General features: G+C 37.4%; 1 protein-coding gene across 2 annotated transcripts; it reads right to left on the reverse strand.

The window, feature by feature from the left end:
• Nucleotides 1-2,661: 2,661 nt before the first annotated feature.
• On the reverse strand, nucleotides 2,662-27,157 carry kitlga (kit ligand a). Of its 2 annotated transcripts, none has more exons than XM_026946608.3 (9): nucleotides 26,851-27,157; nucleotides 13,587-13,694; nucleotides 11,861-11,917; nucleotides 11,055-11,210; nucleotides 8,675-8,894; nucleotides 5,325-5,425; nucleotides 5,132-5,241; nucleotides 4,404-4,458; nucleotides 2,662-4,318 (listed from the first exon to the last, which is right to left on the reverse strand). In XM_026946608.3, the coding sequence occupies exons 1-8, from the start codon at nucleotides 26,863-26,865 to the stop codon at nucleotides 4,428-4,430; spliced, it is 798 nt and encodes a 265-aa protein (XP_026802409.1). In that variant the 5' UTR covers nucleotides 26,866-27,157; the 3' UTR covers nucleotides 2,662-4,318; nucleotides 4,404-4,427. The 2 variants fall into 2 exon arrangements, with proteins under 2 accessions (XP_026802409.1, XP_026802408.1); XM_026946607.3 differs by lacking the exon at nucleotides 26,851-27,157 and adding an exon at nucleotides 24,335-24,730.
• Nucleotides 27,158-27,916: the final 759 nt, after the last annotated feature.

The following is a 27,916-nucleotide window of genomic DNA, read 5'->3' on the forward strand; positions in this document are numbered from 1 at the left end:
ACAGCTTTCAAAACAAGACCTTTTGACTAAGCATTTTGTTATTCGCTCCCTGAACCAATCAGCAATGTGCTTGCGTGTATTAAGAGTTGTAAACCATACGGAATGCTAAAGCTAGGTTTTAAAAAATTGGCAATAGGCTTCTGAGGGTTAAGTAGTTGAACGATGAATATGCAACATGGCATCTGAGGAAATGATGTGCAGAGAAACCCTCCTGCCCTCGTGTAAAAGGAGGAGAAATATAAAAACTAATGAGGAACGCCATTTAGCGTAACATGAGCAACATTTTAAAACAGCTCTTTCTGAAGAACAAATCTAATGATCCTCACTCACAACAAATTGCCTTTTAAAATGAGCCAAATCCTTTAAGCGATTGAAATGCAACACAACTACAGCCATAGCAATGTTGGATAAATGTACTTTATTCACATCTCATACATATATTTTCATTATATGCATATATTCATATAAAAATACAGAATACAGTAGACTGTCACCCAGATATCACATCACCTGGGCCACAATTACTTATTTGCTTTTGGCACCCTGACTATCTTCCTTGACTAAGAGCCTTCTTGTGCATGACAGTCCAAACAGGCAGGAACAGGGATTTTATGGCAGGTGTCGCGTGCCGTGCGAGTTTCTCGTCTCATTCCTGCGACTCCACGAAGGACTTTTTTTTTTACCTCATGTCCAGACACGAGGATTTGTCCTGGATGAAGTGTACTTATACATACACGGCAGAAATCAGTCTCAGATTCATGACGGCCTTCAGTAAATCCATGGCATGTCACATGCTGTCCACAGGTTCGAGGTCAGAGGCTCTTAGGTGGGTCGATTTAACAAAAAAAAAAAAAAAAAAGTAGGATGCCGCCATATAAAGTTTCACAGCTTAGGCCTATCTCCACACCAACAAAATGAAAATAATATGCAACAACGTCCATAAAAATGACTATTATGATTAGTGTTCTGGTACAACTATTCTTCTTAACTTGTTACATGTGGTTGTGTTTTTTTTTCTCTCAGTTACAAAGAACAATGAAACCACATTGATGCATTGCTCCTGAATGTGACTCGTTAACATTTTTTTAGTCCGATGAGACATGTACATAGGCGTTAACATCAAAACTAAGCCAACTTAAACACAACATAACACTTGACCACATGCGCATACACACTTGTAACATCGGCAAGGTTTTTTTTTTTTCTACATCAATAAAAAGCAGTATTGCAGTATTTCTACACATATTTCATGTCCGATGGGTAAATAGTTCTCACGCAAGCTCGTCTTAATTCCGTTACTGATATAGAAGTCAATACATTGATTAGTTCTTCTGAAAGAGGATAGTTTTAAAAATGTATAAAAAAAGAAAACCCAGTTTTGAGTTGCTGCCGTAATGAATAGAAGGCTGTAAACGTTCAATAACAGGCAGATTTCAACTTCAGACTTCCTGGGATCGTTCCAGGCCGTCCTTGAGAGGAACGTTAGTGGTAATGCATGATCAGGGAACCAGATGTATACCAGAGTTTTACATTTATAAATTATTAAAAGTGGTAAAAATGCATTGAGGCAGCAGCAACAGGTCATTCGCACACAGATCATTACAACCTGTGAGAGAACGCAGGATCATTCTGGGTATGAAGAAAAACATAACGAATCTCAGAGCTTCATCTGAAATGTATTAAAGTGGATTACGTTGTGGAGAGCTGTTACAGAATCAATATGTACACATCAGTTTTGAGGAACAGAATAAGAACAGAAAAGAGCATGCACATTTCTACACTCATCAGCAGACAACAGCATGCTGGAGATGAGTCATATTTAGCCTGAAGCGATCCTCAAGCTTGAGAAGAGCAAACTAAAACACTGTTTGGTAACGCTTGACTTTAAGGGGTTATATAACTAACATTATTTACAGCCTTTAGAAGCCAGAAGCAATATTTATACCGCAGCGCTCTTCAATTCTCCAATCTGAAGGTGTTGATTCATTTTCTAGAATAATTCAAATTCTAATAATTGTCATTTCTATAGTAACAACTCAATCACAGACGGACTCTCTACTTAATCTAAGGCGAAGGAATTAAGAAAACGTCTCACTATTAAACAAAGAACAGTGTGTTCTCGTTGACATGATGAAGTTGTCTGTAAGGAGACATTAATGTAAGCTTTATGGAAGGAGTCTCCAGTGTCAGTGCTCATATTCAGGAAGGAGGAGTTTACGCTTTTTGCGGTGTCTCTGTAACATGAGCAGCTGGTTTTCTTTCTTTCTTTTTTTTTTTTTGTCCTTATTCATTTCAAAAGAGGAAAAAAAAAAAAGAGTCTGATGAGTTAATGACTGTAGACATTCCACAATGTTCAATGTAGCTATAATTGGTTACAAAGCATGAAAAAAATGTTGTTTTATTAATTCATACATTTTAAAATTGTAATCATTGGCAAAAAAAGAAATTAAACATTTTTGGAAGTGCTGTTATAGGAAAATGATTAACTTTCGTCGATTTTGTTGATTATTTTCCTGTAACTGCATTCCCCCAATGTTTTTTTTAATTCCTTACTCATTCCTCACTCCACCCATGAATAAAATTAACTCATTGTGCACTTAACGAGCATTAATTCATGTTGTACCTACTATTAGTCTTATAGAGAGATAGAATAAACACTGGTTAAAGCAGGTGGTATTTATTTACGTAACACTGAAATAAAACATTCTTTCTGTTAATTCAATCAAATGAACAATTTTGTTTCTTTGTCTGTCCAAACAGCGCACAAGAGTCCACCATGACCATGTTGATGATTCGATATATATCGCGCTGAAATTTGTGTCATCTGTGTTTGTCTGGTTTAGAACAAAATGGCTGACTGGAAGCCAAAAGAGTCGACTCTTGGTCACTGGTGAACCAAATGATTTGACTCACTGAGAATAGTGTTAGTTAAATGACCCTTGATGTTAAGTGTTACACACAGTGTTTTAATTAATGCTCTGCTATCACAATTGTTCCCCACACACACACACACACACACACACACACACACACACACTATGGCTGCTTATCCAGGATCAGTGTAATGGGGACCTGCGTTAACAAAAGGCACAGGATTAAAAAATGTTCAATCCTAATGTAAGATATCAGATTCATGGCCTTTTGTGAAATGTTCAAAGTGAAAAGTTGTTGCATGTAAACTACAATATAAAAATGTAAATTACTTTAGATTTAGTTTTTGCGGAGCAGAAATATACATGTGCCCTGTTTTTCAGAGAATTGTATCATCTATGTAATAACATCTATTAAAATTGAATAACTTTCATTACAAACTATTAGGAAACAGAGTGTTAAATCAGTTTTGGTGAACACGTTGATTGTCTTGTTCGACTGGAAGCCATTAAAGTTCATCTCCGATATTTAAAATGGTTCATATGTCAGTAGCGTGTGAACCTGAATTGAAAGTTGAATTGCATCGTGGGTTGAACTCATGGATCACAGCTAGGCGATTCTCGTAAAGCTAGCTGAAGCCTCTATTATGAATTCTGTAAATGGAGTGAACAGGTTTTAAAAGTAAGAAAGATTAGACCGTAATTAGACAGCCCGAGGGCTAGCATTAGTGTGACAGCTGCAGTTTAAGGAGCACGGGATTCAAGCCTAGCACTTCCACGATCATCTCGCTCACTACCCACGCCGGAGCAGCAACAAATCGTTTACTTTTATAACATATTCTGAGAAACAAAATAAATAAATTAAGTCCACACCACCAGTTAAGCGACATTAAAAACGATACACAATTCAGATGATACAACTGAAGAATAATTTTTTTTTTATGGATTAAAACAAGTAGGATGCCCGAAGCTCAGACACAAAGAGCGAGAGAACTCTACGAAACAGGAAGCAGGAGGGAAGAGGACGAGATGTAGTCGGTTCTGCCTTCCGTTCTTCTTTGTGCTCGTTCTGGCTTATTCAGGAACTCTCAGCTGCGTTCACGTCGAAACCGGAACTAACGCTCTTCAGGTGGATCCGACAGGATTTTTTGAACAACATTCCTCCTGTACGATCTCCATGCATGGATCACAGTCAAGCCATCGACAAGCCATCAGTCCTCCGAAGGAACAACGACCTCAAACAACCCTCCTCCTCCTCTTCCTCCTCCTCTTCCTCCTCCTCCTCCACCCTCCTACCACAGAAAAGGTCCGACCATTGTTCTTAGAAACATCATTGTAACTCAGTGGGCCGTTCTTCGTTGGAGGTCAGTACTTGTCCCTCATAGCTGAGAGAATAGGAAGTTACACGTGTGGATCTCAAGTTGCTGCCTTTTCGTCCGCTGTACAATCTGTAAAAAGGGATGGATACTGTAAGAACCTGAGAACTTACTGTAAATGTGTGTGAAGGGATTAATATCTAAAAACAAATCTCACCGGTTATGATGAAGACAGATCGGGTTACACTGCACAGATGTTGTTTAATCGTTTACTGCATGAACACACAAAAAAAGTAACATTTTTTTATTTATTACTTCACTCATACAGTGGTACACTATAACCTTGTGTTCACACTAGCGTTGTTTTTCTAAACACAGCATTTCCTCGACTCAGTGCTGCTCCACAAAGCGACATTTTCTCAAATCTATGTGAATTAGATGACACTGTAAAGCGACAAATCCAAAAAATTCCCACAAATTCCCACTCTCACCACTTTAGTTCCTACCTGCAATTAGTTCTCATTCCCTGTTTAAAAAACGTATAACTGTGGTTGTTTTTCTTATCCTGTCATTAAATGTATATACAGAGGCATTACGAAGAAAAATAAAGTTAGGAAGGAAGTAGCAGAGATCGTCAGTGCCTCCGAGGAGTGTATGCAGCTAGTACAGTTAGCTCGCTTTGCTAATCTAATTTGAGAGTTAGTATAGAAGCCGAACACATAATGCAAAATTAAACATTCAAATTTCACACTGTGTTTAATTTGTGTTTAACTAATTAGCTATTACTAATATATAGCAAACACTGTTATTCATCAGAACTAAAAATAAAAAACGCTGGACAGGCCACGCCCACAAGAGACAAACTACAAGCGAGTGCGAGCGAGCTTTCACCTGCGAGTGTGTGAGTAGGGTTTTACTGTAGAGTTAGTTCATAAAGTTAATTACTTTTCAGATATTTCATCATCTAGCGGTGGGGCGCTGGGCTCGGCTCCAATAAACAGCGGAGGGCCTTCTGTACTACTCTGCGCCAAAGAGGTGTTTCTTCTGGATTTCACCTGTGTGATGAAAACAGACAGGAAGTCAACCACGTTATCAACTGCAGGAAAAAAACTGAGATTTGGGATGAAAACTCACACACCTTCCAGACGAGCAGCAACACGGCAGCGATGGCAGGAATGAAAAGGAGTGAAAAGAGACTCCTCTTCACAACCACCGAAAAGGTCCTCTGATTCATGGAGCCTGCAGACAAAGTGGATACGGTTTGGTCAGAAGGCGTTGATTAATTTTCTATAACAGCAGCTCTGGCAGTAGTGCATCTGCAAATCACAGGCTTATATTAATGCGCTTGTTCTAATAAGTTATCATTTCTATTGTAACAACTTTTATGGCAGACGCCCGGATCCAATAAATGGATTAAAAATGTGTGTAATCGTTGATACGGTGAAGTTTTCTGTACGGAGATGTTTATTTAACATTTATGGAAGGAGTCTCCAGTGTCAGCGCTCTGTAACAGTCAGAGGTAAAGCAGGTCGTGGTTTCTCAGTAACGTGACAAGCTGCATTTTTCAACTTCAAGAAGAGAGAAAAAGAGAGTCTGGTGATGAAATCACTGTTTATAGCTGCTGCAACAGGAAGTAACTAGCTTTGTGGACGTTAATTGTAGCTATAAATGGATAAAAAGCATGATGTTCTTTGTAAGTCCTGTGGTATAAGAGGAATAAAACACTTTGGGACATGCTTTTAGAGGACAACCGTGAATCTGTTTCATCACACCACCCTGTTGTCGATTATTTTATATTATTAAGCACGGAGTGTTTTATTCCTTATTACGTTAACTCACAGCGTGATGACTTTTTAATCTGTGAGACGCTTCAGTTTAGTTTATCAGCAGAAACCGACAGCAAGACGTCGCCTTAGATTAACGTCAGTCCGAGCGGGCATCTTATAAAATAGTGCTCTGTAACCAGTAGCTGTTCTGAATCTAAGCAGAAATATGACGTGGGCTAAACATCGACATCACGCCTCAGAATGCCGAGAGAACTGACCTGTGCACACACTCGAAGCATGACAAGCAGTTAGAAAACTGCTGCAGCAGGAATGTTATCGCTCTAGGCTTTCAGAACAGCATGTCCTGCAGTGTTTTAATCCTCTTATACAACAACGATTTGCCAACAATTGCCATTTTTAATTTACTAATGAGTGCGTTTTATCCATTTATAGTTCTTACAGAGAAACTGCAAAGCGTAAACTCCTCAGTCCTGAAGATTTCGGAAAACTCAAAGTTACAGCTGACTGTTACGAAGTGCTGACGCTGGAGACTCCTTCCATGATTGTTAAATAAACATCTTACAGAAAATTTCACTATATCAATCATTAGGCGTTTTTAATCTGCTTTGGATCCCTGTGAATGAGCTGTTACCATAGAAACGATAACGTATTACCACAGAAATGTGACTCAGAATGGAGAATTCAACATGGTATAAAGTAACGTGTTAATTCATGTTTGTTTTACATGTTTAATGAAATACTCCAGCATTGATTAATGTGTATTCAATCCATCACTAAAAATCCAAATAAAATTAGTTCCTCAATGTTCCAAAAACTCTTAAATAATAAGCCTCAGTTCTGAATTTTGCTAGTTAACAACCGGAAAAATGTTCATTCATTTTTAATCAGTGACGGGATGAACATTGATTAATGCAAGTGTTGATTATTCAGCTTATTTGTTTATTATTTAAAAAAAATCTATTAAATGATTAGATACTTAGTGTTAATGTTAATGATGATGTATTAATTCTTTAATTAAAGTCATTTAACAGTAAAGCGTTATGAATTACACTCTAAAACAAACACCTTAAAGTTGACTTTAAGGGAAAAAAAAAAAAAAAAAAAAAAAAAAAAAAAAGAGACTGATGAAGTGGAAACATGACATATCTTTTAGGAAATCCCAAAGGATTGACCTAATCTTGCAAATGGCCAGGATGGCCAGGCAAACAAAATAAACCTGTAGCCAAGAGAACCTGACATCAACACACTGGCGCTCGGCTTTGCCTGAACTGTTTTACCCGAGTCACACATCTGGATAGCATATAGAGTTGAGTAAGTGTATAAAAAATATGTTGTGGTCACAAGTTTATTATCTAGTGGGTAGAAAAAACCAAAATGATGGTATGGGCATGTGTTCAAAATTCCTGAACCCCCTGAGATGCATATTTGTGGAAATGACTGCAATAACTTAGAATAACAATGGGAACAAAAATGAAAATGAATGAACTCTTTCAGTTTCTCAGCATACGAGCTACCTGTAGAAGGAGAGAGAGCGAGAGAAAAGAAAGGGTGGAGCGTTAATACACTTAGATGAAAAACACTTCACTGAAAGAAGAGTCCATCACGGCCCCCTTTTCTTTCCGTCCCAACAAAAGATCCCATGTGTCTGCTCTCGGAGAGAAAGAGTCTGTGCTTGGGAAGATCTGAAGATTGCTCGGTTATCACCGCACTGACAATTGTGTGTCGGCGCTTTTCTTCTTTTCATGCCGTCCGCTAGGGAACATCTTGTGGTTTTTGGCTTTGCGCTAAAATGGGGCTGACAAAAAAAACAAAAACAAAAACCCCACATGGAGCCCTTCATGCATTCTGCGGATTTCTTTGTAAAGGTGGTTATGCACAGGACAGTGTGCACACATCACCCCAGGGGGAGTGCTAATTTATGACAATTTAGTAACATTTACTCGTCCTATGGAGCTCTTATTGTTACATAAACCCTGCGTGTATCAGTATCAGTACCTGCATTCAGATTTAACCCCAAAGTGGGTGTGGCCTAAACAGAACAGGGGATATATTTCCTTCAGGTATTGCTTTTGAATCCATAGGAATCCTCCCACTGTGCCCCTGGAGACACTGGAAAATAACTCGGACAAATGCCAGCAAATTCTGGCTCTGACAGTTCCTCAGCCTCAGCTACATCACTCTAGTTTGTAATCTATCTCAGCTACAGATGTTTTTTTTTTTTTTTTTTTTTTTTTTTTTCCATGTGTGATGTTTTCTAGCACATTTATTTGGTTGTATTTCCTGGACATTTAAACAAACTAGCAGCCTAAGCTTAACCACGTGACCCTGACCAGGCAGTTACTAAAGATGAATGAATGAAGTCTGTAACTGCAACATGTTAGTGTATATGAACGTGGTCTTTGTTTGTCCTGTGAGCTTCATAGCTGATATTTTTTCCAGTCTCATGGGATCCAATCCCGATTCATACTGCTAGTCTCAATCAGATGCTTTTTGAACCTTTTCAGCAAAAAAAAACCCCAAAAAAAAACCCCAGAAAAAACCCCAGAAAAAACCCCAGAACACTTCAAACAAACACTTCCTGTTTGTTTGTGTATTCGTGTATGGTTAGAAGACTGTTCATTCTGAATAATATATTCGTATTTGGTTACAACAATCTCTAATCACAATCTCTAATGGCATTCCGAAATCAAAATCTCCTCACCGCCTTGAGGAGGTGAAGGATGCTGCGTCGGCGCCGCTGTTGCCGCCGCCGTCGTCGTTTCTTTCGTTTTTATCGTCGTTGGGCATGGCGGAGGTTCGCAGTCTTCTACTTCTCTTGAAGAATTGGCTGTGTTGAAAAAGTCTTCCACAAATTCAAAATAGCGTGGCGTGAGCCATTTCTCCTCTCTGTAGTGGCACTGAAACTCCAGCATGGAATCCTCCTGGAAAACAAACCAAAACGAAACAAAAAAACCCACAATGAAAAATAATAAGCCACAATTCACGCTAGGGAAAAAAAACGAGTGAGTAATGTGAAAGACACACAAATCCTCCACAGCGTTTGCCACAGTGCGATCACGTGGCATTTTTAATGTTTTACAGTTGGAATCACGGGGAGTAGACTCCAGCTTGCAGCCTCTTCACTGCTTGGTGGTGAATTCTTTCGTGATGTGCTTTGAATAGGCAACAATGTTCCTACAACCTGAGCCAAGTTGGAAGGTAAACCAGTTTTGCTGCTGATTTTAAAATATGAAGAATAATGCACTGAACTTTGGGGCTTGTCTAGCTTTACGCTCTGCCTCACACATTTCTTATTATTATTTGCATACAACGTCTTGTTCTGCAGGGCAATTTATCAAACAAAAAAAATCTTGCTCAGGCTTCTCAGGAAATCCTTTATAACATGCTGCACAGAAATGGGCTGTCACTTAAGAACATCGTCGGTCTATTATTACTAACTTTAAACTTTGAGGAAAATATGGCCATTGCTAAATCTGTTTCCGAGATGTAGCTGGGGTTTCAGGTTTGAACCCAACTGAAATATTTTATAACAAGTGCTCCACAATGCTTATTCATGAGAGGTTACATGCTTGGTTAAATTATATACAGTATATATGTATGTTTTGCGAAGTAATTGCAGTATAACATTGTTCGTTAAAAAGTCCATGCACCATGCACGCATACACACATTCACACACTCACTGATACTGACGTTTAGCATAGCCAATCGACCTACTGCCATGTTTTTAAGATTCGGAGGAAACCAGAGAACCCAGAGGAAACTCTGCACAGATAGTTACACAAGCTCCAGGGACTTTATGCTAGTCGCTACACCATCACTCCGCCCTTTACTGTTTTTGCATTTTTCTTAATATTTATATTTCATTTCTATCACAGAGTTATAAACATGTCACTGCAAACCCCTGGTTGGGAAAGCCTGCTCTTTCCAGTAGAAATTTCATAAACGTATTTTATTTCCTACTCCTAACATTATTAATATGGCAAATTAATACGGCTGCCTGTAAAACATCCGAGAGGTGATCATTAAATGACATTTCAAACAGCATCTCTGCTTCTACTTCTGTCTGGCATCCAATCAAACCATATAAGTTGTAACACTCTTATGAAATTAATTGAACAGATCACACCTTGGTATTATTCAGCATATTTCCCCCCTGGAAATTACTTCCTGGCTGCACCACTGCTATGTTTCTCAGTCTATGTTTTATATAAACAATATTATAATAACCATACATCTGTTATTTAAAGACACGCTAAAATTGTAAAGGCATGACTGTGTGCTGTGCGCTGAATAAACAATGCAAAGGCTCTTCTAATTATCGTCATCTACGAAGCAGAAAAACCTGTCCTTCTTAAGTAACTCCAACAGACAGCTGCGACCTCTCGCACCAAACTCAAGAATGTGCTTGTGGCAAATGTGCACGATGTTCTCTGCGAACCTGCAGCATTCCTATAATCATCTGTTCTCATAAGACCCAAATTAAAACTGCTACCTGAAATAATGAAAAACAAACAGCTAGCTTGCATTTCTGCATTTCTTTAATACATGTCGAAAATAATAATAATAATAATAAAAAAAAAAGTATGTTCAAGCAGTAAAACATGCACGACACACCCACTTTGGGGATTCTCAAGAATCTGAAAACCTTTTTTCAGGATTTTCAAGAAGCAAAGGTTAAAACTGGATGATCTGGTGTAAACTTCTGGCCACTGATTTCTCAGAAGGTGTTGATTAATCTTCTGTAACAGCATCTCTGACAGCAATGCAGGTTCATATCACTGCGCTCTTTCTATCACGTTATCGTTTCCATAGTAACGGCTCATTCACAGGGATTTCGATGTGGGACGCCATTTTAAAAACGTGTGTAATCGTGGATATGATGAAGTTTTCTGTATATGCGCTTTGCAACAGTCAGAGGTAAAGCTGTAACTTTAAGTAACTCTCCCTTCCCTCATTGTGTTTTATTCCTTACTTATCTCATCTTAGACATACAGTATATAATATATAAGATAAAAAATTCCCCTTCAGTGAAATGCTACTCATGTTAAATAATTTATATAGTCGTGAAATAATAACTCACCAAGCTATGTCCAATGATATATCGCATCTCTCGTAACATTTGGACAAATGTTTCTATGTAAGCTTTATTGGAGGAAATATTCCCAAACTTCTGGGCCAGTTCTTTTAAGCTCTCCTCCAAGTGAAATACGTTGAGCTTCACCCAGCACATACCACTCTGGAGAAAAAACAACAACAACAACAACAAAAAAAACATTTTCCCACATGAGTACACAGCTTGTATTAGGAAGTTGGCTTAGGAAGTTCTTGGAGAATGTGCCGCAGTTCTTCTGCACAATGAGTTCATTTTATCAAGGAAAAAAAAATGATAGATATAATACAGTGATACTGTAATAACATGCTAGGGGTGGGCGATATGACCAAAAGATCACATCACGATTCTAACATTTCTATGAAACACGATATGTATCATGATATACATAGGTTTGCTCGCAAACTGCCAGTAATGTAGTAAACTATTGGCAGTAGTAAGTAAGTAAGTAAATAAATAAATAAATAAATAAGTAGATAGATAAACAAACTAATAAAATTTATATATTTTTTTTAATTCTGAAAAAGAGAAACAATAAAAATCTGTAAAAATTATATTATTTAAAAAAGAAAACCACAGTATCTCAGTATCACAATATCCACATCGTCATATCGCCCAGCCCTATAATATGCTACTTTCTTTAACAGCATCCAAATTTTTTTTTTTTTTTGTAACATTTAATTTTTTGTTTAGAAATTTTACATTTCAGTTGAATCCTTTCACAAGTGCATTCGTATTAGCACTAAAAAAAAAGAAAAAGTCTGTAAATGACTTACCACTTCTTTAGGCAAATATTGTACGGTGATCTTGTAGTCTTTTGGAATATTCTGTTTCTGGTGGAAACAAGAAAACACGCTATAAACCTGGCAGTGTGTTTTATAATAAGCAGCTTCCTTCTGGAAAGGAAGGAAGTTCTGGAGGATGAGGGCAGAACACACACCCAAACACTCCAGCAGGAATGACGCTCCCAAACAAAACAAAAGGCATCTATTAAAACAGCCACAAGTATGTTTACAGTTTCCGTGAAAAGGGTCTGAGAGACAAATGTTAGTGACATTAACAATAAACTATTCTTTATACTTAGTATAACTGGAAGAACAACCATTAAGGAGCAGACTGCTAAACGCTAATAGAGCGTTTAATGGAGACATAATGGAGAATGTATAAACGGCAGTAGTGATAATCATTATTCCTTCTTCACAGTCTTCTCAGCTAATTCTAAATTAGTACAACTTTCTGACTGACGTTTAAGCTAACACGGGCCTAACATGATTTAGCTAGCTAGGTTAGCTCTCCAGTGCACCTTTCAGTCATCTGCTGTCTGATTTGATTATCACAGGCTAAGCATTAATATCATGTATCGCTGAACTGTATCGAAGAAAGTAATAATAATAATAATAATAATATTTTATTCACAATCGCAAATTTCAGCTATTTACAGATATTAGTGAGCTTAGCTAAACTTGTATCATGATTGCTAGCTTACTAGCGTATTTGGTGGCTTTATGCATTTCATTATTTTGACTCTAACCGTGTTTATATTCAACATTTAAAGCATTAACACAAAATTAACATGATCAGGACTTCTTGTGATTGAAATCTGAAAGAAAAGGCTGTTTTCTTTAAAAAGTATTTTCTGAATAACTTCTATCTAGCCTCTATCTAACTTCTATCTTATCTGTGATTTCAGTGTTAATCTGCTTAATAATAATTTGCTCATCGTTTTAGTTCTTATCCTGAAGACCAAGCTGATTTTGCTGTTTTCAGATCAATAACTTATAGATTAATGCTACCATCAGCAGTACGTATAATCATTCATTAATATTTAGCTAATAGTTTGCTAATAGGCCATTTCTCGTTCAGTCAGTTGAGAAAGAATAGAACACTAAAAGCAAAACAATTGAGAAACAAGACAGGACAAGAAGAGTGAGAATGTGAAAAGAGACTGTCTGTACTTTTTGTTTGAAAAGCAGAATCAACTTCTGGTTTCTAGAAATACTGGTTTTAGATCAAGTAAAAATCCAACGCTTATCTTGAGTCAGTCTAATCAAATATGTTTGCTAAATCTATTCAAAATTGATATTAGATTTCTCGATTGTAAAATGTTCAAAATAAATGACATTCCGAATATGCGTGTAAAGACGCCATTACGTTGCCCTGGGCGTAAAGCTGTGAAAAAAACCATCATATTTCACAGTGAGGAGCTGACTTTTAAACTTTTGAACTTGAACTTTTCAATAAAGTCCTTTAATCCTTTAAAAGTTCCACAGAAGTTTCTCTGATTCATTGCTCCTTTTGTGCTGCCTTCAGCTCCCTGTCTGTCATATTCATCTGGTTTGATGCGAAAACAAAAAACAAACAAAAAAAAAATCATGAACAAAACAAAAGGTTTGAGCTGTCACGAGTACACAATACGACGGCGCTCACTAATCTCTTTCAAGCTCGAAAACAGAACGCACATCCCACGTGATGAGCGGACACATTCTGACGTTTAACTCTTACCAGCAATGAAATTTTCTTGATGTCATCTGTTATGGGATTTCCGATTTCACTGGAATAGGCAGCAACTGTGATGTAAAGCAACAAATGGACACAGGTACGTATCCAAATCTGAAAATGACAAAAAAAGAGGATATTTTTAGACAAAAATGCTAATACACTGAAATTTCTGTGATTATGAGCAAAACTGGTGTTTAACATCAGAATCGATGCTCTGAAGGCTTTTTTTTTTTTTTTTTTTTTTTGAAAGCTCAAGATCAGGTTTTGACCTTAACGCTCTTCCTGTGTTTCAACACACACACACACACACGATTGCAGCTTGTTACTCATCATTGCACAGATTAACTCTTAACCTTGAGATAAAAATCCTTTTCAAACTTCTTGAGAGCTTGGTTATGGAGGAAGCTGAAGGGAGGGAGAAGTTTACAGAGGTAAGAAGCTTTTAGCTGGAGACAAAGTGCCACATCAACACAAGAGTTGATTTTTATCCATGAACCAGACAACAGAATATTCATTTTGTTTGGTAAGTTTATTTTGTCCGTCTAAAAACAAGTCCTGGTGCAACCACAGCCCTATTTCTGTAAGATCTCATTTCATTCCTGTTATAATCACTGTGTTTATACTCTCATACTCTACATTTTTGTACCTTCAATATTTGATTTATTAATCAATTTTATTTAACCAGCGTAGTCACACTAAGATAAAAAAAAAAAAAAAAAAAATCTCTGTTACAGAGATTCCTGTGAAACAAATGAAGACATGAGCATTTGTACTGAATTACGTTACAAATAGCCTAAAATTGGATAATGAGATTAATTTCACTCGTTTTAGATGCTGCTGCAAGCCGTTCCATAATGATGGGGCGCGGAAACTTAAAGCATATGGAAATTCGGATCAATTAAATAAAAAACATAGCCTTTTCCCTTCAACCTTTCACCTCGAGACATGGATATAGTGTAAATTAAGGTACATCAATGGACCATAAATTTTTTAAAGCTGTAAAAAGGTACATTATACAGACGTTTCAAGGTAAATTGCGTGTAAAACTACAATTTTTAAGGTGGAATTTCTATCAAACTTCAATACTGTGGCTGGAAATTTGGAGATATATCATATTCATGGACACCTTCAGTAGGACTGTAGCTGGAAATACATCCTTTGCTATTCTAGCTAATAGTCTTTTGAACCCTTATCCAATTATTGACATAAATCAGGCAGTAAACAGATCTGTGGTTCTGATTTTGTGTATTTATTTTTGAACATCTTTCTCAAATCTGCTCTCAGAAATAAAGGCTCAGGAGCTACCAACATCTCCTGGTATTTTTCCCAGTCTTCAGCCGTCCAGTTTGGGTGATCCAGTGCCCACTGGAGCCTCAGATTCCTGTCCTTGGCTGGCAGGAGTGGAACCCGATGTGGTCTTCTGCTGTCGTAGATCCATCCGCCTCAAGGTTTGACATGCTGTGCGTTCTGAGATGCTTTTCTGCTCATCACGGTTGTACAGAGTGGTTATTTAAGTTACCATAGCCTTCCCATCAGCTCTGGACATTCTCCTCGGAACGATCTCATCAACAAGGCGTTCCTGCACGCAGAACTGCTGAATGTTTGTTTTGTTTTTTGCACCATTCTGTCTAAACTCTAGAGATTTTTATGAGTGAAAATGCCAGATCAGCATTTTCAGAAATACTCATGGTCAGTCAAAGTCACTGAGATCACATTTTTCTCCATTCTGATGTTCTTGACTTGCACTGTTTCATGCATTGCTCTGCCACATGATTGGCTGATTGGTAAGTATGTATCTGTTGTCTGAAAATATTCATGTTATTTAGCTTTAATTAGCTTTAAATATATATCAGTGCATCTTAAATTATTTTTAAAGGTATAAAGATGTATACTAAAGACACAATGTTCCCTTAATGGTACCACAGCAGTGACAGGGATAAGTACGGTTTGGTGCATTTATTTCTGAGAGCGTAACAGCGAGCGCTACATGAACACGTTACCAATAACTCCACTCTCAAGACCACATGCTGTGCTTCTGAAATGCTTTAGAGGAGCTTCCCAACTTGGACCAAATTCATACGTGATAGCTGAGAATCTTCTGATACCTGACGAGCCTGGAGTCATGAAATGAAATACGTCACAAGACCCCTTTTGGTGCATGGGGAATGGAGAAAGATTTGACTCGCCTCTCTGCTAATACGTAACGTCAAATACGCTGTGAGTTTTACCGATTTAATGTCAAATGAAACGGCGACAGCTGCGAAACATACGCCTTTACATAGTAGTAGATCCTGAATGGTTAAGAAAACAAAGTCATGAGCATGTTGTTATTTCAGACAGCTGGTTTAGCCTGATAATCTGTGCTAGATTGCTCATCTGATTAAACAAAAAGAGACCCATGACTGACGATCTATAGGCTAGATCTAAAATAAACAAAGTGTAAAATAGACATTAAGGTGAATGAGGACATGGCAGGGTTAATCTTCTACACATCTTATGAAAAATGTTCTCACAAGTGTTTCCTTTCACACTCATGGTTTCGTTTTTCCTCTGTAAAACAAAATCACCAGGAAAAACGAAAGGAATAAGGAATAATTCTTTTCTAATTTAATACAACATGGACTCCACAAGTTTGTGTAAAAACCTGATGATCCAGATTTAGATCAAATCCATCGGAGCGTCGCCTGAACATGTGCTTCAATGCACGTGATAAGACTCGAGGAAAATCTGACCTTCTGTACAGTTAACATGGTCGATATCACAAATCTGCAAACATTTTCCTGCATATTGAACATTTCCTTTAGTTGTTTTCAGTGTTACAAAAAATAAAAAAAAGTTTATTAACTTTGTTAACTTAAAATTAAAATAAATTAAAAATAAAAAACCTTAAACTTTAATAAATTAGTTTATTAACTATTTACAGTTTTTAATAATAATAAAAAAAAAGATTTTCAGTGTGGTCTCTGACATTTTTGATCCCACTGTATTCACTGAATTTATTAAAATAGCAGTCAAGCACACTAAATAGTCATAATTTAGTTATCTAATATTGCTTCACTTTTAGGTTAAATTGTAATCTGCAATCATTAAGTTTTGCAGTTTGATCACTTCTTGTTCCAAATTTTTTTTAAAATGTATTTATTTTTTTTTTTAATTCTGTAATTACAAACCATAAACCAACCAGACCTTGAAAATGAAACAGTATATTTCTGAATAACCTGGCCTAGAATTTCTGATGTTAATTTCTTTAATTAGGCCCCATAAACCCAAACTAGAGTATATACCAGAATTTTCCTCCTGGTTAATAATAATAATAATTAAAAAAAAAATCAGTAATTCTCAGTGAATGAAGCATGAGGAAATGGTCAGTGGTCACAGCCAGTGAAAACACAGCGAAAACAATGCTGTAAACTGCGTCACGCTGCTTTAGCTACCAATTAACCAATTTAACTTAAGAAAATATTTAATGAAATGCATCTGAATGTTTTTAAATATGTTTTAAACAGTTTAAATGTTTTAAACTATTAAAAGACAGTTTACAGCGTGGGTTTTTTATGGCATGTGTTATACAGAGCACTCCAACCTCCTGGCATCATCATCATCATCATCATCATCATCATCATCATCATTAAGTGTGCTCGCACTGCGGTAGACATTACAAGCCTCTGCTACTTTATTGGACTCTTTGGCCAATTCAAGCATATCTCCCCACTTCACAATAAACTATAAATCTGTCAAATGTTAATAGAAAAAAACTGAGGAAAGAGAGAGTAGCGAGAGAGAGAGAGAGAGAGAGAGAGAGAGAGCGACTAAGACCAAAAAAAAGCTTGCACAAACAGATTTATGGCAATGGAGTAAACATTCATATTTTGAGAGCAGAATTTTATCTGATACTCCCTGAGGGATCACAAATCCAGCTCTGCATGCTCATTTCTTGGATTTTTTTTTTTTGTCGTTCTTTAAAACTCAGCACACAGCTCAGGTCTTTTACCTAAGCTTTAAAAAAAAAAAAAAAAAAAAAAAAAAAAAAAAAAAAAAAAAAAAAAAAAAAAACACCAAAAAGAGGCACAGTGGACCACTTTTACTGAGCTGATATGTGGAGACAGACAGGAGCGAGAGAAGCAGACGGTTTGGATGTGGACGCAAGTGTCTGCGTTATGTCTTCTGTTTGAAAACAACAGCCAGTCCGTCGCACAACAGCGATAAATCAGCTAGGGGGCCAAGCACTTTACGCTTTCTGACAGTCGCATGGACGACGCACCAGGAGAAGAAGCGGAGAAGTGAATCATAGCTAATCGACAGTTTTCCAGACTGTAAATTGCTCCAGGAAACGAGATAGCTGATGCTTAATCTTTCGTCTGGCCAATGGCTGACAAACGTAAATAAGTAAATAAAGTTGACATGAGGAATCGTGTGTGGTCCTTGGACAGTTTTCCAGACTCCGGGGAATAAAATGGTCGACTAAAAACAGTTTGTCTCTTTTAAACATGTTCCAAATTGAAGCATAACTTTTTTTCTTTTAATTGTTCTCTAAGCGTAAACTAGCTCGACTCTGAAAGTGAAACAAGGTGTTTCTAAATGCCACAGCCTAGAACATCGGCAGTTACTTTCTGTAATTAGATTGTGTAAACTCAAATCACAATACATTTTTTTTCTAATGGACAAGACAGAAAGAGAGTTTCTGATACTGAAATCTTACTTTTTGGCTACAATAATGCTTCAAAATGAGCCATTTTTAATTCAACCACATTCAACTACACTGCAGGAAGAAATACATAACACTTTTTTAAATAAAGAAATAAATATTTATTTATTTTTATTCAAATAATCTCTTAAAAACGTAATGAAATAATGAAAAAAGAGAACACTTTAACAGTAGAAAATAGGGGTGGGGCAATATGACCAAATTATCATATCATGTTACTAGAAGACATTTGTGAAATACATGATGTGTGTCAATGAAATACCCTAAGTTCTCAAATAAACTGCAAGCAAAACAGTCATGTTGCATTTGATTAAAAAAAACTGAGTTTAATTATATTTTATATGAATGAAAAAAGATCATTGTGCTTTTTTTTTTTCGTATCATGAAATCACAACTAATGGACAATTTTCCAGACAAAAAGCTGCTCCGGTGAATAAGATTTCCCATCCCTGGTCTCTGCTTGGATAATCTAATTTAGTTTTTGTACCTTTAAAGTTGCCCATTTGCTGAGACATAGATCTGATTGTAATTCTGTCAGCCCTGAAAAATATCTTTTTGCTCGTATCATTTTAATGAAGTCATTATGTAGCTTTGTGATTCACTGTACAAGTAGCTTTTTGTTTTTTCAACCAAGGAAACAAGGAAAGTTTAGCTAGCGCCTTTGAGGAATGTTAGCAACAAGCTAATGACCCACAATTCTACATACTATATGGTACTTTAAGTGCCAGAATCAGGCATCTATATATAACGTAGCGCAATGTAATGCTACATAACATAATGATGTAACATAATGTAAAACATTTCAGGGAAGTTTTCTACAAAACATGAACAGGTCAGCAGAGTTAGCAAAACTAGCATATCAGTTAGCCAGGGTGAGAATGGAAGTCTGGATTTAGCTACAGTTTGGTGATATCTGCTTGCCACTACAATGTTTTTTTTTCCCCACAATCACCAAAGCCTTTTAAATTTCTTAATGTCCTGGTGGCACAATGTTCAAACACATCGAACGTAAAAGCTAATATGTAAGTTAGCATATTATAATGTGGCTAGTGCCTGATGGAGGGAAATAAACAGCGGCACAAGACTAATATTTGCGTTAGCCTTTTCCCAGAACGTTTTCTGATTTCATTTCATGCACTTACATGTGAATGATTTTATAACCTGCAAGAATAACGGTGTGCTAGTTCAGACCTGCTCGAGTCCCTGTGACACGACACGTTAAATTAGAGTATAGTACACATGAAGATTATGGAACTGCCTTGAGGAAACGCTCACACTTTTCTTTTGTCGTCTTGACTCACACACTAGACGGCGCTTTAAACATAAAAATGTGCAGGTTGAATAAAGAACATGAGACAAAAAACTCCCATAACGGCTGAATTAAGATGGTAATGAGGAACGTGAGATGTTTGAGAGCAGGTGTGTAGTTAAAATGCACAGAACAGCTACAAACACAGATGCCAATTTCTTTTCTTTTTTGAAGGTTTATTTGAAATTGAACTTGACAAAGACCTTATCCCAGCCCTAAGTAACTCTGAACAGGAGCTCAGAGCGATGTGGACGGAGATAACATGGGAAGAAAGAGTTTAGCTTTCCATCCTTTTGTCCATCTCCGAGATAACGTTGAGATAATGTCGCGAGCACCTGGACTAGATAACTGTCACAAATTCACGCGCAGCTGACGCTTTGATCGTTACGCTTCAGTAATTTAGCAAGCCGTCCAGACACAGGCTCTGAATTCACGACGAACAAAGCGCCATTCAGTCCATAATCTCATTGACATAATCAGGCTGGAGAACAACAGCAGTGCCAGAGAGCGGTGCATGTTCCATTAGTCATACAGCCATGAGCTGCTTTTTCGCTTTGGACAGGTTAATACCTTGGTGTGGGAAAAAAATATCATGCTATAAATCAGTCCAACCGCTAACAAAGACTAGAAGAAGGTGTGAGATAGCAGGGTGGGACGATATGACAAACATATCATATCACGATTCTGTGAGACGCAATATGCATTAGTAATACAGTATCACATTAAAAACAAACTTTTTACACTTGGTATATTATTACTATTTTTATATAAAGAATATTTTATTCATAAAAGTAAAAAAATCTGTAGATTTAAAAAAATAAAATGTGCATAAAAATCTGTACACTTGTTTATATAATTTTTATTAATAAAATTAAAAATTTGACACTGAAAAGGAGAAAAATCTGTAAAAAAAAATTAGTAAAATGACGTCATCATAGTCACAAAGTCTCAAAAAAGTTACATAATTTATCACTGAGACAATTTATCACGATGCTGATATTATATCGTCTTATCACCCAGCTCTAGCATGGATATCGCTGGCTATCGTGATCTTTTTATTAATTTTTTTTTTTTTTTTTTTAACAATTACATACTGACTGGAAGCAGCTGATGAGATGTTAAAATTTTTGTACTTAATTTTTAAAATTGCAAATTTTTCAGATTTTTATTTTATTTTTCTTCTTTTCAGAAAAACATTTTTTTAAAATTTTATAAGTAGTGTTATTTTTAGATCTAAAAAAGTAACAAATAATCAAATTTTTTTAGACTTTAAATAAAGTAGCATTAAACAGGCATTGTGACAAAATTGATCACGAGTATTAATATTAATTACAAACTACAAAATTGTACAATACTAAAATTTGTATTTTATTTTTCTCCTTTTCAGTGTTAAATATTGCTTATTTAAACAAAAAAAATTTAAATAAATAAATAAATAAATAGACATTTTTGTAGACTTTAAATAAAGTATCTTGGAACATCTTGGAAGTATCTTGTTTTTATTTTTATTTTTTAAATGCACCACTTTTGGCAGTTTTTGAGCATAACTACATATCGTGTTACACACTGTGTATCGTAGAAATACTTTCAGAAATATTTGTCATATCGCCCCACACCTTGTGTGGACACCAGATAGCGTCTAGCTACTTCTGATATCTGTTATCACAGAGCGATCCACAAGTCAAATATTTTAGTTGACTTCCCACATGGTTAAAAAAATATATATTGTGGTGGAAAAGAACGTTCATGAAGCCTTTTAAGAAGTCATGAGGCCAGGAGAGCAGAGCGTACCATCACCAGTAACCGGAAAAGTCATCAAATCATAATCATTTCAGCCTCCATACAGACAGAGATCCACTCAGAAGTTCCCAAATTCAATTTGGTTCCACAAATTGCACTCAGTCTGTCTGTTTCCTTTCAGAAGCACTTAAAGGCCTTCACGCTAACTGAATAAAACACGGCAAAGACGGCGGTATCGCATGTCCTGAGAACACACACGCTTTCTTACTGTGTCTTCGGAAGAAAGCGCCACAAACACCAAGCTTCCTCCAGGACACCAGATGAATTCGTCTGGATTTCATTTTGAAACAGTAGCTGAGATTTTAAATATAAAAACTTAAATATGGGATCAATCTACTTTACACCACAGCGCTGTTGAATTCTGGAGTCTGATTGGTCAGAAGGTGTGGATTAGTTTTCTAAAACAGCAGCTCTGACAGCAGTGAAGCTGCAAATCACAGGTTTATATTCATGCGCTTGTTCTAATACGCTATCGTTTCCATAGTAACAGCTCATTCACAGGGAATTTTATGGCAGAGGGATATAGAAAAATTGTCTTTAATAAAGAAAGATGTATAATCGTTGAAGATTTCTGTAAGGAGATTAACATTTATGAACGAAGACTTCATTCCGTGTCAGCGGAGGGAAATGAGCCGTGTTTTTTTTTTTTTTTTAAATCAGCTTCAAGTAAAAAAAAAAAAGAGGCTGGTCAGGAAACGACTGTTTACAGCTGTTATAAAAAAAGTGATCACTTGCTTCGTGGACTTTCCACAGCATTAAACATAGCTATAAATGGATAAAAATGTACTTCTATAAAATGTGTTGCATTTTAATAAACAAAAAGAAACGACGTTTTAAAGAGACGCACAGTAAAATGCAATTAATCCAGATGAGCGGTTTCCACGAGCTTAATGCGTGTAAAGCGTTAAAGAAAGAAGAAAAGGCTTTTCAGTCGCCACATTACAGCGCAGTACGTAAACTCAAGGAATTCATTTAACAAGTTTCTGAACTTTACAATGTGTTAACTGGAAAACTTATAGCGTTACTGAGCTCCGAGCGAGTCGAGCCATCTGGGTAATAAACATCTGTCAAGATGTATATCTGAAAAACAAGGCTCGTGTCATAAAAAAAGCAATAAACAACCTAATACTATATGAATGTTGGCCTTTAGAAGCTTTTTAGCAGCTAGTAGGCTAAGTATTGTGTGTTAACGCTAAGGTGGGGCAGCCTTTCCATCTGTCCTGCAGTCGCACACAGATATCGCATTCATCATCCGACTGACTCATATAACAGAAAAGCAACAATAACGGTCCCTGTAGCTTTTTGTTCTCATTCACACGGGGCGACAAAAAAGCCTGGTGAAAAAGGCGAGATGAACAATGGAAGAGAGCGACGTGTGAAATTAGTGGAAATTAGTTCCAGATACAATCCGCTGAAATGAAAAACAAATCAAATCCTAGCATCGACTAGAGCTGGGTGATGAGACGATGTAATATCGAGATCGTGATAAAATATGTCCGGATATTTCCGAGATATCGTAGATATCGTGATATTTTTTTTTAATAATTACAAACTGCCTTGCTGTTAACATATTGTACTTCGTTTTTTGTGTTTTTTTATTTGCGAGTTTGTTTTGTTTTAAATCATTTGCATTTTTAAAAATAATTTAATTTTAATTAATTTCATTAAAAATAAATTAAATAACAATTAAATATAAACATATCAATAATACAAATATTGATCTGGATAAGTGCCTCTGCCAAATGCTGTAAATGTAAATAAATTAAATAAATAATTTTTTTAAATGCAGCACTGTTATTTTTTTGGGGAATTTGTGAGCAAATGTATAAATGGTGATACATATCACAAAGCGATCGTGAAACATCCGTTAGACTCGTGATGTGATGTTTTAGTCGTATCGCTCCGCCCCGAACACAGATGAAGCTTCCTAGTCCTCCTTTTTACTTTGCTCACAGAGCTGGGATCAGGTGCAATTTCCCAAACGTTCGTTTAACAGAACAGCGTTGCCCGAGGCTACAGATTAGCCAACGGGTAGAGAATGCATAGGGAACATAACTCACTGCGTATTTCCTTATCAATGTGTAAAAAGAATGTGAACGTGACGAGTGATTTGTTGGTTAAACATCTTGAAAGCCTATGTCCAAGGTTAAACCTGGAATGGAAAGGAATTTCAGCGCTCAATCCGTGTCAGAGATCAGGCCCAGTCCGTGCGTGAGGAAACACAAAGCCAAATAAAATAAAACTAGCTGTGAAAGCTGTGAAGAAAGAAATAAATAAATGAATTCCAGCATTTACAAGCTGCCTGGTGGAAGCAGCTCTGGCCAGAGGCGCTGCATGGAAAGACAAACTTGGACATCGATTAAGGCAAACGTTTAAACTTTATGCATCATCACCCTTTTTTTTGCCTGATTGCTCTATGTTCTCACGTTTCTGAGAGACTGTGACCAGCTCGGACTCCGGCCAGTTTAGCATGATTGCTGGATCACGTGGACTTTGGAAGAAAAACAGTTACTAATTACAGGAACTACACGGACACACCATAACACAGACTTACAGTTCTACTAAAATAGAACATGTGTGCAGTGAAGTTAGCTGTCCTGTATGGGTTGTGAATAGAAATCATATAAATAAACCCTTTTTTCCTGAAGAGATTTCAATGTCTTGAGCTGTGTAAGTGCAGAATCTGCCATTCATAATGTAAAAATGACAACACCTCCATTTCATATTCTTCCAGCAAATAAATAAAAACAATTACAAGGAATAAAGAAGAAAAATACTAATCGTGGTTGTTATAACAACCTTAAAGTAATCCTGCTCTTAACATCCATGTTTGTTGCTTTTCTTTTCCCACGGCTGCTCTATCAGATATAAAGAAAACTGTAAGTCTAAGCTTAGTGACTCATGAAGAGGAAATAATGTGTTAAAAAAAACACTCACGCACTGCCTCTCGAACGCTTCCGCGTGTTTGCGTTCACATTTGAAACATGAAGCAATTTCTACAGTATATCTGAATTCCATATCTCAAACACTTGAGACGACTAGTGCGTCGGGGTGTGTGTGTGTGTGTGTGTGTGTGTGTGTGTGTGTGTGTGTGTGTGTGTGTGACACCCACTGTCGAATGCCCGTCATGCTTGTCAGGTAAAACCAGACACAGGTTTCCTCGTCTTAACCTACTTTCACCTCCTGTAGCATGTTATCTCTTTGTATAAAAAGCAATTCAAGCACAGAGTAAACACTCCTGAGCAAATTTTGTAGTGTGCAAAACGACTACACAGCTTTTCCCCCCGATACTTTTTATTTACGGATTAATCTGTAACTGCCTGCCCGTGGCTGAGACTCTCTTTTTTTTTTTTTTTTTTTTTTTTTTACGATCGTGGTCAAAGATTAATCTGTGGTTCAGAATGTCCAGAACGTGTTAAGGAAATTCAGGAATGGGATGCTGCGTGCAAGACAGGATCCTAATCTCTACACAATATAATGACAGGCGTAATCAGGATGGGTGGTCTCCATAGTCTAAACAATCCTCTCTAGCCAACATAGATGACAGAGAGTCAGATGAAAACTTTTTTTTATTTGGATTTTTTTTATTGTTTATTGCAAACAGGCGTCATAAATGTGCATCAGATCATCAAGTGTGCATGTAATAGAAACGGCTATTACAAACAATATGTAATGTACTTGTTATGTTTTAAGTCCAAAATCTATATATCCATAAGTCCAAAATCATAATTTGTTGCATTTTCAGTCCATTCAGTTCCTCTCTCTCTCTCTCTCTCTCTCTCTCTCTCTCTCTCTCTGTGTGTGTGTGTGTGTAAGTACATCAGGAGCCAAACAGCAGCTGTGTAGACTAAGGGTTTTGGGTTTTTTTTTTTTTGTCTTTTTCATGAGTAGCTCAGATCTCTCCGACTTTCACATTACCGCTCAGGAAATATCGCATTATTTCTATGATGTTTTCCAGATTCCAGCTGATCCAGCCTTGAGCTGGGGCTCCACCGAGATGTAAATCTTAAACCTCCTCAAAGCCTCCTAATTGCTTGTGTAATGCTGCCGCCAATGAAAAGACATTAAGTGCTTAAAAAATTTGCTGCGTTTGAAAATGATAGTCTGTAATAACGAGCAGACTTTGTGCATCACTCTGCCAGCCTCCGCGTGCCTGCTTCAGGCCCCGGGGGCCACGGCGCAGCGGGACGACCGCACCGCTCTCCACAAGCTGTCGTGTAAAGCCTGCACTACAGCCACTGATCACACTGAAGCATAAACACGCATCAGAGTCAAGAGATGCACATTTCAGTGGTTACGTCTGAATCCCGAGGCAGGATCCTTATCTCACACGATATCCTGACAAGCCCATGAGCAGGATGAGCGATAAACAGATTCCTCTATCTTCTAACCAATCCTTAATGAGTCCCTTGGAAAATTCCTGAAAAAACTCCTGAACTTGAAAAACTGATTGTGTGCCATGGCCTGGCAGTAGATCAATATTTAGCGTGCTAAAACTCGTCCCATGATGCCTGGTGAGATCTTTTTAACCTCTGCAACTTTAATAATTACATTCATTACAAATATATGTTCGAAGAGTTCCATCTTTTCTCAGAACGAATATTCAACGAATCAATGAAACACAGTATGACTGATTAGAAAAAAATAACGTCCGCAATGCTCGGAATACATTCGAGATCCGTTTTTATCCTCTGCCTGAGAGCTCTTTTTATGTCGCTTTGTTTTCAGGTCCAAAAAGCAACGTGTTTCTGGTTTCTCAGAGTCAAGCAAAAAAAAAAAAAAAAAAAAAATCATTTCTGAATTAATGACCTGAAGGAAATTTAGCAGAGTGATGATGTGCTACTGGATGGATGAAAGGTATTGTGCAGTAGCTATGAATCACCTGATACGTGTCTGAAATCACAGATTAATATCCAAATGCTTACTGAGGTGCATGCAGAGATATAGATTGTGAATTTTTCATCAAATGAATCAATAAATGAATACATCTGGTGCTATAATCATGGGTTAAACAAGTCTATTAATCTAGTGATTAGGGGTTCATTTGCATGCTGAATACTGCATACTGTAAATGCATACTGCACGTGCAATATCGCAGGCCAATGATATCGAATTAAACGATATATTGAGTTGCTCTATTTCTTGATGTTTCCCTGGACACCTTTTTAACACCTTAAATGCTGGAGAACTCATTCAGAAGTGACACACACTGCGCCAATACATTCATAAACAGATTAAACAAACAAACAAACAAATAAGTGTGTAAGTCCAAAGCCACACCTCTTTCTGTGAAACAAATGATTTAATTACATGCAATTAAGTTGAAGTGCAGCCACGCACCAGGATCCAGAAGTTTATACACCCGTGCGCAATGCAAAAGATGTTGCGCTGCACAAAACCCAACAGAAACACACACACTGCCAAATCACAGCAAGACACAATGCACCACTTACTTTTGACTTCTTCATAGGGAACGAGAGGATTAAGTCCACTGTAAATGAAACCCTATTTTATCTTACTTCTGCAGGGCTTCTCTTCATCCCGTTTGCGCATATCCAAAATCATTATAAGTAGAATCCAATTCAAGAAATGACACTTTCACCAAAAGCAAAAAAAAAAAAAAAAAAAAAAACCCACACCGGTTGTTATCCAGGCGCGCGCTTCATTACGCACGTTGACCGAGAACCGGAACACTAAAGCAGCGCGTGTGTGCGTCTGCGTGCGTGTGCATGTGTGTATAACAGCGTATATCCGCGTGTCTGTGTGCGGGTCTGTTTGCAAGCACGACCTCTTTTTATGGCGTGACTGCACCCCTGTGAACCCGCCCACTATGCACAAACCACGCCCCCTGCCATTGGCAACCCCGCCCACTTAGGCCGGCCCCGTTTTAGACCGGATTTCACAGTTTCTGAGAGGTTTAGTCCAGCTGTGATTGATGCAGCAGATCTGCTGTAATTCCATCAGTGTTTTTCTTGCCCCATAATCCTGGAGGTGTATGAGAGTAAACCCAAGTTCATCTTTTTTAACCGTATCCAAGCTTCTGAGATCCTAATGAGTGTCGGGATCTGGGAATAAGAACGTCAGCTCTGATGTCCCTGATAGAAAAATCAAGACACATTCATCATAAATTATAAGTCATAAATCATATGCATCACATCATTGAACTGCAGTTGATACCACCAAGAGTACGTCTCAATTTATCCTGGTCAGCACCACGGTGGATCCGGAGTCCATCCCAGGAAGGCTTGGTGTGAGTCGTGAGTCGGGAATACACCCCGGATGAGACGCCGGTCCATCGTGCACACACCTTTATACACTCATGCATGTTATTGAGAGGTAGGAGGAAACTGGAGAACCCAGAGGAACCCACGCAGACATGGAGAGAACATGCAAAATTCCAAACACACAGTATCTAAAGCTCAGGATCGAACCAGGAATCCTGGAGCTGCGTTTCAGCCAAGGACGCGTCTTGATATAAAGCGGTCTAAGCCGTTGCTTAGGGCTCCCAGACCACCAGGG

This window comes from Pangasianodon hypophthalmus, chromosome 7, assembly GCF_027358585.1.
Source record: "Pangasianodon hypophthalmus isolate fPanHyp1 chromosome 7, fPanHyp1.pri, whole genome shotgun sequence".
Lineage (NCBI taxonomy): Eukaryota > Metazoa > Chordata > Actinopteri > Siluriformes > Pangasiidae > Pangasianodon > Pangasianodon hypophthalmus.